Source organism: Carex rostrata, chromosome 14, assembly GCF_964058835.1.
Source record: "Carex rostrata chromosome 14, lpCarRost1.2, whole genome shotgun sequence".
NCBI lineage: Eukaryota > Viridiplantae > Streptophyta > Magnoliopsida > Poales > Cyperaceae > Carex > Carex rostrata.
The window spans coordinates 1,455,941-1,467,349 of record NC_135931.1 but is presented as its reverse complement, the minus strand read 5'-3'; the positions used below and the strand labels follow the sequence as shown (position 1 = coordinate 1,467,349).

The 11,409-nt window shown below is 35.7% G+C and overlaps 2 protein-coding genes and 1 long non-coding RNA gene across 6 annotated transcripts; 2 read left to right on the top strand and 1 right to left on the bottom strand.

The window, feature by feature from the left end:
* Positions 1–694: 694 nt before the first annotated feature.
* On the top strand, positions 695–4,998 carry LOC144565591 (binding partner of ACD11 1-like). 3 transcript variants are annotated; one of them, XM_078315384.1, is made up of 7 exons: positions 695–940; positions 2,000–2,083; positions 2,353–2,456; positions 2,548–2,623; positions 3,068–3,151; positions 3,553–3,813; positions 4,447–4,998. In XM_078315384.1, exons 1-7 carry the CDS (start codon positions 935–937, stop codon positions 4,777–4,779), a joined length of 948 nt encoding a protein of 315 aa, XP_078171510.1. In that variant the 5' UTR covers positions 695–934; the 3' UTR covers positions 4,780–4,998. The 3 variants fall into 3 exon arrangements, with proteins under 3 accessions (XP_078171510.1, XP_078171511.1, XP_078171512.1); XM_078315385.1 differs by having other exon boundaries at positions 753–940; positions 1,983–2,083; XM_078315386.1 differs by lacking the exon at positions 695–940 and having other exon boundaries at positions 2,025–2,108.
* A 2,364-nt stretch (positions 4,999–7,362) lies between these two features.
* LOC144565814 (cyclin-SDS-like) lies at positions 7,363–11,183 on the top strand. 2 transcript variants are annotated; one of them, XM_078315656.1, is made up of 7 exons: positions 7,363–8,029; positions 8,835–9,002; positions 9,610–9,776; positions 9,888–10,016; positions 10,167–10,347; positions 10,722–10,766; positions 10,917–11,183. In XM_078315656.1, exons 1-7 carry the CDS (start codon positions 7,415–7,417, stop codon positions 10,953–10,955), a joined length of 1,344 nt encoding a protein of 447 aa, XP_078171782.1. In that variant the 5' UTR covers positions 7,363–7,414; the 3' UTR covers positions 10,956–11,183. The 2 variants fall into 2 exon arrangements, with proteins under 2 accessions (XP_078171782.1, XP_078171781.1); XM_078315655.1 differs by having other exon boundaries at positions 10,722–11,183.
* Positions 7,864–9,706, bottom strand: LOC144565815 (uncharacterized). The gene is made up of 3 exons (XR_013514976.1): positions 9,572–9,706; positions 8,337–8,535; positions 7,864–7,988 (listed from the first exon to the last, which is right to left on the bottom strand). It is a non-coding gene; the product is annotated as an uncharacterized LOC144565815 (long non-coding RNA).
* Positions 11,184–11,409: the final 226 nt, after the last annotated feature.

Genomic DNA, 11,409 nt, shown 5'->3' with positions numbered 1-11,409 from the left:
ACAGATCGAATCGAAAATTTATTAAAATAATTAAAAAAAATTAAAGTTCATAATATTTATCTAATTATAAGGGTGAATAACATAATTCTTTCATAATATATATTAAAATATACGGTATATATCTACTATTTGAATACAGATAGTTTTATATGTAAAACCGTATTAGTATTCTTATTTACACGGATATTCAAATATCGAATATCCACATCTAATTTTTTGAATACATATAGATGTTATTCATACTATTTGCATCCCTATCAAGCGTAATAAAACCTAATAACTATTATACAATATGCACACCTCACGTGCATATTGTAATAACAGAGTCATGTTATTCTGATCTCAACTATTCAACTTCGTTGAGATTTGTGTATAAAAAAGTTTCTTCATTGAGATTTGTACATGAAAACTTTTTAACGGTTGAGATCGGAATAACAGGACCCCCTGTTATTCTTATTCCATTGAAACGACAGCAGATTTATTCCCCTGTTATGTTGCTTAGATTAATTAATAAATATAAGGTATCGAACACGGCCTAATATTGACCCTTGACTAAAAGATAAATATCTTATCATGTAAGCAAACTCAGACGCAGGTGTTGCATCTGTGGAGCATGTGTGGGTACTCGTAACAAAATTGTACCGACGACTTGACTGATAAGTGATAATAACATTTGAACCCTCAAACAATACTCGAATTTCCCGCTGGCCATTAATTAATTTTTACTTGGTTTATACTTTATACCTTTCGCCTTTGCTCCTTGCTTCTCGACCGACGCGCCTAGTTACAATATTCATTCGTTCGTTCATTCCCCCTTTCTCTATCTCTCACCTGATCCGCAATACTTGGGATACAGCGACAGCAAATCTAGCTAGCTACTGGCCTTGCGCACCCACTGCATCTTCATTTTACCTTTTCATCGTATCTATTCCAAATGGCGGTAAGCTAATTATCTACTGTTTAATTGGTTATTGCATTGTTTTTACCTTTGTTGCAAATGTGTATAATGCTTGCTACTCAGTAGATCCAGCTAATTGGATTAACTGTCGGTTTCATATTTAGTCACTGATTTCTTGATTCCTAGATCTGATATTTCAAAACCTTTTTGTTCGTTTCAACTGGTCTGAGTTGGATAACTCTTTCAATACCCCTCCAAATTTTTGAATGTTTCTAGGCTTAATTAGTGAAATCTTATTTCACGATGTGCTCAAAATTGGATAATTTTCTCAATTGATAAAGGGACATTGCATCTAACAATTTCCAGGTAGCAACCAAATAATGTAATGGGAGTTTCAATTAGTTAGTTTTTCTTAATACCCCTTTGTAAGATTGCTGTAGAGAATACCGTTTCTGACCTTTTCACTAGGAATTTCCTCCCTCTCTAGTACATATAATTGATGGTCTTGTTCCGTCTTCTTCTTTTGTAAACAGCCATTTGTCATTACTTATCTTCCCTTGAAGTCTTGAACTGTGGTTTCATCTCTGACATATTACATGTATCAAGAGATATTAATGATAATTAACTTGTTTTCAGTTTAAAAGCAGAAGGTAGCTGTTCATTGTAAAATTCTTTTATTTCTTTACTATGGCCCACATTTCCAAAATGATACTATGGAGCAGCTTGGGGTCTGATGCCTATCTGACTCCCAGCCATCCAATTTATGAATCGAAAGCTTGATTAACGACTTTTCTCCTATGAAAAGTTGAAAACCACTTATGCTAATTGAACCTGCAAATCAGACAACTAGAATGACTACATGATGCAAATTTGGTCCCATGGGCATCAAGCCCAAACTGCTTCCATGATAGTAAATTTATTATCTGGATCAAAGGCATCTTGATTGGTACACAAGTCAATCTTCTGTACTTAATGCTAGTTGTTCCAGTAACAAAAATTATTTACAACACTGAAAAGCAAATGCAATTTGATTCCCGAAGTGTCAGCTTTAGTTTATTTATGAATTATTGTATTGTATTTACAGCTTTCCTTGTATCGTAGGTTCCACTTGAACAAAACCATCTCAGTATGGCAGCAGATCCTCAGGTGCCTGTCACTTCAAGTTGGACAATCGATGTTTCTGATGTGAGAAACCCCTACATTTCCTTCTGTAATATAGTTACACACTAGGGCATTACCAATATATGACAGCTGAAACTTACATTTAAGGCAATCTGCAATCATAGCAGCCTGATAGTGATAATTGATCTGCAAATCTCAAAGCTAGCCTTGAATCTGTAGCCATACTAAACATCAATTACTGTTTTACATTTTCTTCAGGACAAATAATCAGTGAAAATGTTTTTCAAGATCTTGTACCCTGTGTTGAGGCCATTTTCTTTTTCTATTGTCAGGTCAGGACAGTGAAAGTCAGCAATATTTCCTTGCAAGCATCAGAAAGAGATATAAAAGAGTTCTTTTCTTTCTCTGGGTCCATTGAATACGTGGAAATGCGAGGGTCTGTCGCCTTAATCTCTATGTATATAATTTTTCATGATAGACTATGCTTCTTTTTTTATATATTTGACTATACCTTTTGAAATTGGCAGTGAATCTGAAAGATCTCAGGTTGCTTATGTCACATTTAAGGACTCACAGGGTGCAGATACAGCAGCTCTACTCACAGTAAGTCCATTTATCGTAGTTCTTTTATTTCTGTCTCTCTATGTTGCATACAATGAATTGCAGTACGATCTGGTATTATCACATACTATCTGGTACCTGATCCAACTGCTTATAGTAACCATCACATAGCAGTGTGTTCCCAACATCAGGTTCTTTTGGTTGGAGCTAAATCAATTTGTACCTCGATTGAGCAGTTATCGACGTATCCATTAGTGAAAGTTGAGCAACCCAAGAAAAAAAAGGGCAGTCACTCGAACCACTGAAATTCAAGATGACAGAATTTAGTTCATTAAAACATATACCAACAGATTTTAGCAATCTGTAAATGATTAGTTGCAAAAATAAGTTTTTGAGTGTCCCAGCTCCTTGCACTTTTTTTAACTATTTTTTTCTAAATCATCAATATATTTGTACTCAAGTCTTTTGCATTTCTTGGTAATTTAGGGAGCCACTATAATTGATCTTTCAGTCACCATAACACCTGTTGAGAACTACCAACTGCCTCCTGAAGCCTACAGACAACTAATGGTAATATTCTGACCCTCTTTAGTCTTTTGTACGTTTTACTTTCTTTTTAACCTATTTATCACAGCTACTTGTGCAGGTCATCACAAATTTTCCTGTGTTTAATTAATTAAAAAGAAGAAAAAAACATGGTGGTTATAATATATCTTGCATCTGAACTCCATTGTTCACAAAGGTGGAGGATCATAAATCATATTGGAGTCCATACTTATTAGTGACAAGTTCAATTTATTTGTCATGAACCTGACTAATGCAGTAAAATGTAATTTATTACAACTTTTCATGTCACTTGACTGTTTTCTGAATTCTCCGATCAGTACTGATTTTGCTTAGTTCTTATTGGTATGAGATATTAGAATTCTGTTGTAATGAATTTCTATCTAATTTAATCAATGTGGCTAAAGAGTAAACAGAAGGCCTCAGCAACAGAACCATCAGCTGTACTCAAGGCCGAAGATGTGGTTAGTGGCATGCTGGCAAAGGGTTATGTTCTAAGCAAAGACGCTCTTAATGTAGCAAAGTCATTTGATGAGAGGCATCGGCTTCTTTTGAATGCCTCAGCTACAGTGGCCTCTCTGGACCGCCAGATCGGCCTCAGTGATAAGATATCTGCTGGAACTGCACTTGTCAGTGGAAAAATGCGTGAGGTCGATGAGCGTTACCAGGTATCAGTTTTCACTTAGCAGTAATGGGAGCAAAATTAGCCACAGTGAAGTTAATTGGCATTCACTGGATTTCCACAAAAGGAAGGGTAAATTTCACCGGAGGTCACTTAACTTTGTACTTTTGTCATGAATTGCACTCAAGTTTAATTTGTTCCTATGTAGCCATTGAACTTTTCATTTTTCCCAATCAAGTCACTAAGTTATTTTTTTCGTCAAAAATACTAACAAAATATAAAGTACTGTGGAGATGGATGAGCATATTCCGTAAGTATTTTGGACGTAAAAAGTAAAGGAATGACTTCATTGGAACAAATAAAAAGTTCAATTGCTACACAAGGACAAACTAAACTTGAGTGACCAATTCGTGACAAAGGACAAAGTTTGGTTACCTTCGGCAAAATTTACCCCAAAAGGAACCTTATGTTATAAGATTGTTGAATTGGAATACAATGTCTCAAAAGCCGTATCAATTGACCCCACCGGGATAAATACTTTGCCTCTATCAGTATAATAGTTTAGCATTCTGGTCAGAAGCCCTAATGATTTGACTAAAAGCATGTCAAATTCTAGCATTGCATTTTGGTTCTGTCACTCAGGGTTATATTATAATGACATCCCTATTGGTTCGACCAGGTGTCTGAGTTGACCCGGTCAGCAATTGCGGTGGCCGAGCAGAAGGCAACTAGTGCCGGTTCTGCTTTAATGAACAACAGGTATGTCTCTACCGGTGCATCATGGTTCACGAGTGCACTTGGTATGGTGGCAAAAGCAGCTGGTGACGTCACCTCCTTGACTAAAGAAAAGGTGGAGAAAGTAGAAGAAGAGAGGAAAGACAATATTTGGAAGGAAAGAAATGGAATGGTGAGTGAATATGCACAAATGCACTTCGATGAATTGCCAACTTCATGGGAGCCAGCGACTGTTGCAGTTGAGTCAGATGATGAACAAAGGGTTCAGATATTCTAAATGATGTTTGGATCTGATCTAATAGTACATTTTGTTTGTTATGATTCTTTTTTTTTATATTTTTTTATTAATGTGCCACATTTAATTAGTTCTTTTGAAGGTGCAATGATAAACTGCAGAGCAGATATGGACTGCAAAGTAAATAGTTGTAAATGCTGATTGTTGCTCTCCAGTAAGTAAATTTCTTAGAGTTTACTGAAATTCTGATGATCAGTTATTCACTTATTTGTAAAAAAAAAAAAAAAGAAAGAAAGAAAGAAAGAGGACATCATTGTTAGTTGTAACATACTTCAAACCTCATGCGGTGGGGACTTTGGGCTTACCAATAACGCAAGCACACAAAGGCGTCTCCCCACAATATTTCTCATGATTTACTATCATTGCCATAAATGACAGCCTTCAAAAAGGAAAGAAATACATTTTATAACTAATTTTTTCCTTAACAACCATGACAATCGACTTTACTCTGTGATTTCTATCACTAAACAAAATCTAATTGAACTGAACCGTTGAATATTCAAATTGTTCGGTGGATGAATTTATTATATATTATTGGACATCATGTCGGTTATTAAGCATTTAAATGTAACATGTTTCCTCTTAGGGGTAACAATGTCACCCTTTTACCCGTTTATCCGACCCGTATCATATCCGAAACATGGGTAAGGGCAAGATATTTTTTATCATTAGCTAATCGGTTACGGGTACGGGTACGGGTACGGGTAAGGATAATGATTTTTTTTCATTATCTTATCCGTTTTCGTATAAGATAATTTAAAAAAAAAAATTATATATCTCCATTCTATTATTAAGCACGTTGGGTGTCCGATCCGCCAACAGCTATGATTGAGAGATGAAACTTCGGATTTGATCTCAGCTCTCCAATTACATAATTTGTCTTCTTTTGATTAAATGCATCTCTTTTATGTATATAAGTCTAAATTTAGTTAAAAATATACCCACCACATGTGCTACCACATTATACGTTACAATTAAAATTGAATAAATTTTGAAATTTAGCGATATATTTATCTGTTTCCTTATTGCTTTATTTCCATATTTCTCCTCTTCAATTGAGAAGACTCCACATTCCATTTTCTTATTTATTGTTTCCTTATTTCTTCATTTCTATATGGATCACAATGGAAATCATTTTTTTTTAATTTCCTTATTTCTCTTTCTTTGTTTCTATACATATTGGTGTGAGCAATTTAGAATATATTTCCAATATAGAATATATCAATGTGTGTGTGTGTATTCTAAATTAGAAACAAAGAATAATATAAATTGGAACGTGTGTGTGAATATATATTTTTCTTATAATATGTGTGTGTATATATATATATATCCTATACATACACACGATAACATTTTTTATTTATGTTTTTTGATATCATATTATATGTTGATATTGAATTGTTGTATGATATTTGATATTAGATTCGAATCGAGCTATTATTTGATATCATTGGTACTTAAAAATAAAGAATCATCACATCATCAAATTGTTATAAGAGATCACGATTAAAGTTAATTAAAAATACATAATCATATAAATTTTCTATTAACATGTGTTTTAATTTTTAGATAATTATTATTTTCATTGATATATTTGTTTCTTATAATATGTCTCCGTTGTAACGCACGGGTATAATACTAGTATAGATATATATTTGTATGAAGATGATACATGATACAATAAAGTTTGTTATTTTATTAAATTTTCATAATACAAATTAGTTGTATTCATTATTTTTTTTATTTTGAAAAATATTTTATCGAAACCACAAATCGAAATGTTAATGACATTTTTTTATCCGTTTATCCGACCCGTACCGTATTCGAAAAGACAAATAAGGGTAAAAAAGAAAATTTCGTTATCATAACGAATACGGATATGAAAATATCTCCACCCGATCCCGTATTGTACCCGTTGACACCCCTATTTCCTCTAAAGAATTCCTTCTGCATGACTGCATATAGTGTTTTTGGAGATAAATCTGCTGTTCTTCCTGGAGAATAACATGAACCTGCTATTCCGATCCTAACCGTTGATCTTCGTTAAGATTCGCCTATGAAAAAGTTTGAACGTTTAAACTCGGAATAACAGGTTCATGTTATTATCAAGAAATAACAGAAGATTTATTTCCGTGTTAATTTTGAGCCTGCTATCTCCAATTCCTCCTTTCCAGAGAATCGTGACTAATGAGCTTTTCGGTGAGTTCCAGCAAAAATAAGCGCAATGGCCACAATAATTCGTTGATAATATATAGTTACAGAAGTAAGGATTTCCAGTTCACAAACCTTATGCGTGGCAACGCCTTTTCGTCAAATTGAAAGGAACTTCTTCCTGGTTGCACTTGAAACAAGGACGGAAGTGCAAAACCATTAAACCACTAGTTAGTAATTACTAACATGGGACCCGATCGACATCATGGTATTTCCGTACAATTATAATCCAAGTTTAATCAATATTTTCCGATTGCTAATTCAAATTTCCAACGAATCATGCAAACAAGGCACGACCGTCTCTTTCTTATAAATACCGGGAGCGGTAGCCGAGTCCCCCATCCGACACAAACACTGCTTCAGACTTCACTATCTGATCTCTCTCTCTCTCTTAATTCTCTCTACAATGTCTGCGAGAGAAGATGCGTCTCCAATCGATGAGTATCCATGGAGAAACCTACCTACAAAGCTCCGTTCTGACATCCCTCGTCGGAAACGGATCCCTCACTTCTCCATCTCCGCCACTCCTGTTGCTGATCACACGGAGGTGGTGGTATTGCCGGCACCAGCCCCCGTCCAGTCATCTTCATCCACCTCTTGTCTCCAAAGCCAGATCACTTCACTTGACTACTCCAATAACCACCTCTCTTCGTTCAGATCTCTCACTAGAAAGCAACCTGAACTCGGATCAGCAGTCGATCATGCACCTGATGCCAAGAGGCTCAGAAGGGAGGTGGTGTCTGAGACAGGATCCTGCCTCGAATCAGTATCCGAGACAAACGCGCCCGTACAGATCGCTGATTCGGATGAAGACTGCGACGAGGAGCTGAGTGATTCATCGGACTGGTGGTTCTTGTCAGAGGATGACATCACTGACTCGTCACAAGAGGATGCGGTGCCTTCGGAGATGTATGCGTTCTTTCTTCAATTCACGAGGCAGTTCATTCCGTTCGATAACGGTCGCACGAAGTCCAAAGCGCCTGCAGTTGGATCGCAGGATAGTAAGAGTGAAGAGCTCAGAGTAAGTTTTAAGTTTTAACTTTAACTATTCAACGATAACTAAGAGAAAAGTTTGACTGTTTTACTTCACATTTATTAATTTAAGTGTAGTTAGTTAGGATTTGGAGACTAGTCAAATCAACATAGAAGGATACAGATGATCTGACTTGATCGTGCGAAAATATACCGACATGTACTATAAGTTGTACATGTGCGAGAATAATAGATCGGTAATTTATATGAATTCTACTCATTTTACTTTTACAGTACTTTAATAATTGCTCGTATTTCTAAACTTAAAAATATCGAAATCTAAGCAAGCAATCAACCTGTCTCGTCTGTTTCACTATATCAACATTTGTTTTACTTATTTTTGCCTATGAAGAATCCAACCTGGATTTGATCCGATTATGGACCTTTAGTGGCAGTCTCATGAATCTTTACAGCCGACTCTGTAGCATTGTCCCATGAGCTGCCCACGTGAGACCTCGGATTCATCGAAACAGTAATGATCAAAGAGCACCTCGCCTGTTTTGAGCCAAAATACGACGAGAAAAAATAACGCAAAAAAAAAAACCTTTTCCTGAACTTATTTACTCTTATGCTAAGCCAAATTACTGAAGTGTTCGAATAATTTAGGTTTGAATAAAATACGAACTCTCTGAGGAGGTATTGAATCAATTTAGATGTGCTGTTCACTTTAGTATGCAATTTTCTAATTTTGAGCTCGGACCCTCTCCAAATTTGAAGCAAACTTATGGTCCTAAAGTGTTTGCAGAAATGCTCTTCCTTGGCACTTTTCAATAATTGTTCTGTCTCTTGTTCAGGCAAGATCGTTTGAGGAAGAAGGGGATGAGGAGAGCTACACAAGGTTGCGTAGCAGAGAGAAAAGAGAGATGCAAATTGAGTCGGTCTTTGATTATACAAAGGGCTCGCATGAGCATAGACATCTGCTCTTAGATCAACGGCACCTCATGGTTAATTGGATGATTGAGGTATGCTTCTGAGGTCTCTTTAAATGACAGCCTTAGCAAGTTTCGGTTCTAGTTTAGTAGGCATTTAAAGCCACTAACCTTCACAAAAAGTTTGGGTTCTAGTTAGGATATATATAAAATAAATTATTCCATTACTGTAGAGTCAGAGTCCATCAAAACTATCCTGTACCATGAACTGTGTTTTTATACAGAATTTTTATTGATGACCAGATATAGCAATAGTTATCATTCAATCAGCCATGGTATTTTGAACAAATGCAAAGTATTAGATGAATTAAATTGAGGTTTTATCTTATTCTCCCCTTGCCTTTGCTTTTCATGTTTGGCTTGCAGTAACATGTTTCTAAGTTCCGAGTGCTTGACATATTGCTGGCTTGTCCTTTGAACCAAATCTATTACTTTTGCTACATGACCGGGGTCATACATTGTAATTAAAGAAAATTCCAAAGTTCAACAGAGAAAAAACCAAGTCAAGTGTTATTTCATTTCTTCTTTTCTTTTTGTACCAGAAGACCTGTACCAACCATGATATGTATTATTTGGTATGGATTACTGAATCCCTACCTAACCTAACAATTTTGATCACGTCGGTGACGCTGAATGGCAGCGTTTCAAGGCAACAGAGATGCAACTAGAGACGCTCTTTTTGGCGGTTAGTATAATTGACAGGTTTCTGTCAAGAGGTTACTTCAAGAGTGTCAGATGTCTCCAGCTATTGGGCATTGCTTCCATTACTCTGGCAACCAGAATTGAAGAGAACCAACCCTATAACTGGTATGAAATTTGAACCATTTCTTTCTTTCTCATGTCAAAAAGCTGTGTGCTCTGTATTAATCAAATTTGTTTCTTCGAGGAATTACTAATTTAAAAATGGTGAATGCACAGCATATTGCAAACAAAATATAGTGTAGAGAAGAATATCTACAGCCGGAACGAGGTGGTTGCTATGGAATGGCTTGTGCAAGAGATCCTGGACTTCAAGTGCTTTGTGCCTAACGTCCACAACTTCATGTGGTAACAAATTTCTTCCATCTATTTTTGTCCAACCAACATGCTTTGAGTGTCTAATGCAGTTGATTTCAGAGACCATCTAATTCAATAGGAGCCAGTACTAAATCCCAGTTGTTAAGAGAATGATGAATCAAATAATGGGAAATTGAACAGGTTTTATCTGAAAGCCGCTAAGGCGGATGAAGTTGTGGATGAGCTGGCCCGGTATCTGGCAGTGGTAGTTCTGTTGGATCATGAGAGGCTCTCCTTTAAAGCATCCACACTGGCAGCAAGCTTGGTCATCCTTGCCTGCCTTGCTGCTGACCACGAAGAATCTTCTCATGTTGTCATAGAGGTATAAGTATAACCTCTTTTTCTCTTACCAGAAAAAAAAGGGAATAAAAAAAGGAAGTGCTTGGAAACAATCTGTAAAAGAAGTGCAAAAGCAATAAGGATCGATTTCATTTAGCTATCGAATAAGAAAATTTACAGAATTTGAATTGTGTGGTGAATCAATACATCCCCATATGTGCTTGCTTAGATTTTGTTAGATCTAAGTATAAGACAATTGGACTGGGGAGCACCAATTAAGCCATCTATGAATTGTACTTGATTCTCATCTCACTGCATAATTCTTGTAGTTTGACATTGGACCTTTTTTTTAATGTTACAGAAGAGTTATTTAATAAATAATTTATGCAATGAAATTAATTCTTGGAAAATGTGCAGACTCATGTCAGAACCAGAAATGATGATCTGCCTGAATGCCTCAAGGTCCTTTCTCTCTCTCTCTCTCTCTCTCTCTCACTCTCTCGCTCATACACACAGAAACACACAGACACAGAGAGGAACACCTAAGAAATATGACATATTGTGAGTAATATTTCTATCCTATTGTGCATTTACTCTTCTACTATATAACAGAGTCTGGAGTGGCTAATCAAGCATGCTGGATTGGAGTAGTCTCGCCACTTCACTCAAGTATAGATAAAAAATTCAAACAAGCTAATACAGAAATAGTTCAGACAATCTTAACTGTGTAAAAAAAGAAGGGTTCAAACAAGCTTAACTGCATCAGAAAAATAGTAGTATAGTACAGCATACAGATAGATCTATACTTGATATTTCGGTTTTATACTTAAATTTTTTCTAGTAAATCGTTTTTATATGGAGCTGTTGTAATCTTTCTTACATTTAGTAATTGTTCTTTAGTTACTGATATGTATCTATCCACCTGGGTTAGGCAGCTTAATAAAGATCAGTTTTTATTGGAGTGCTTGAACTTTAGATAACTGTAAAATAATAATAATAATAATTAAAAAAAAATGTGCAAGTGAAAGTTATTTGGTGCTCCAAGGTGTTGGCTGAAGCCTAAGGATGAGGAATTGTAACTTTAAGCCTTGATCAGTCAAGGAAA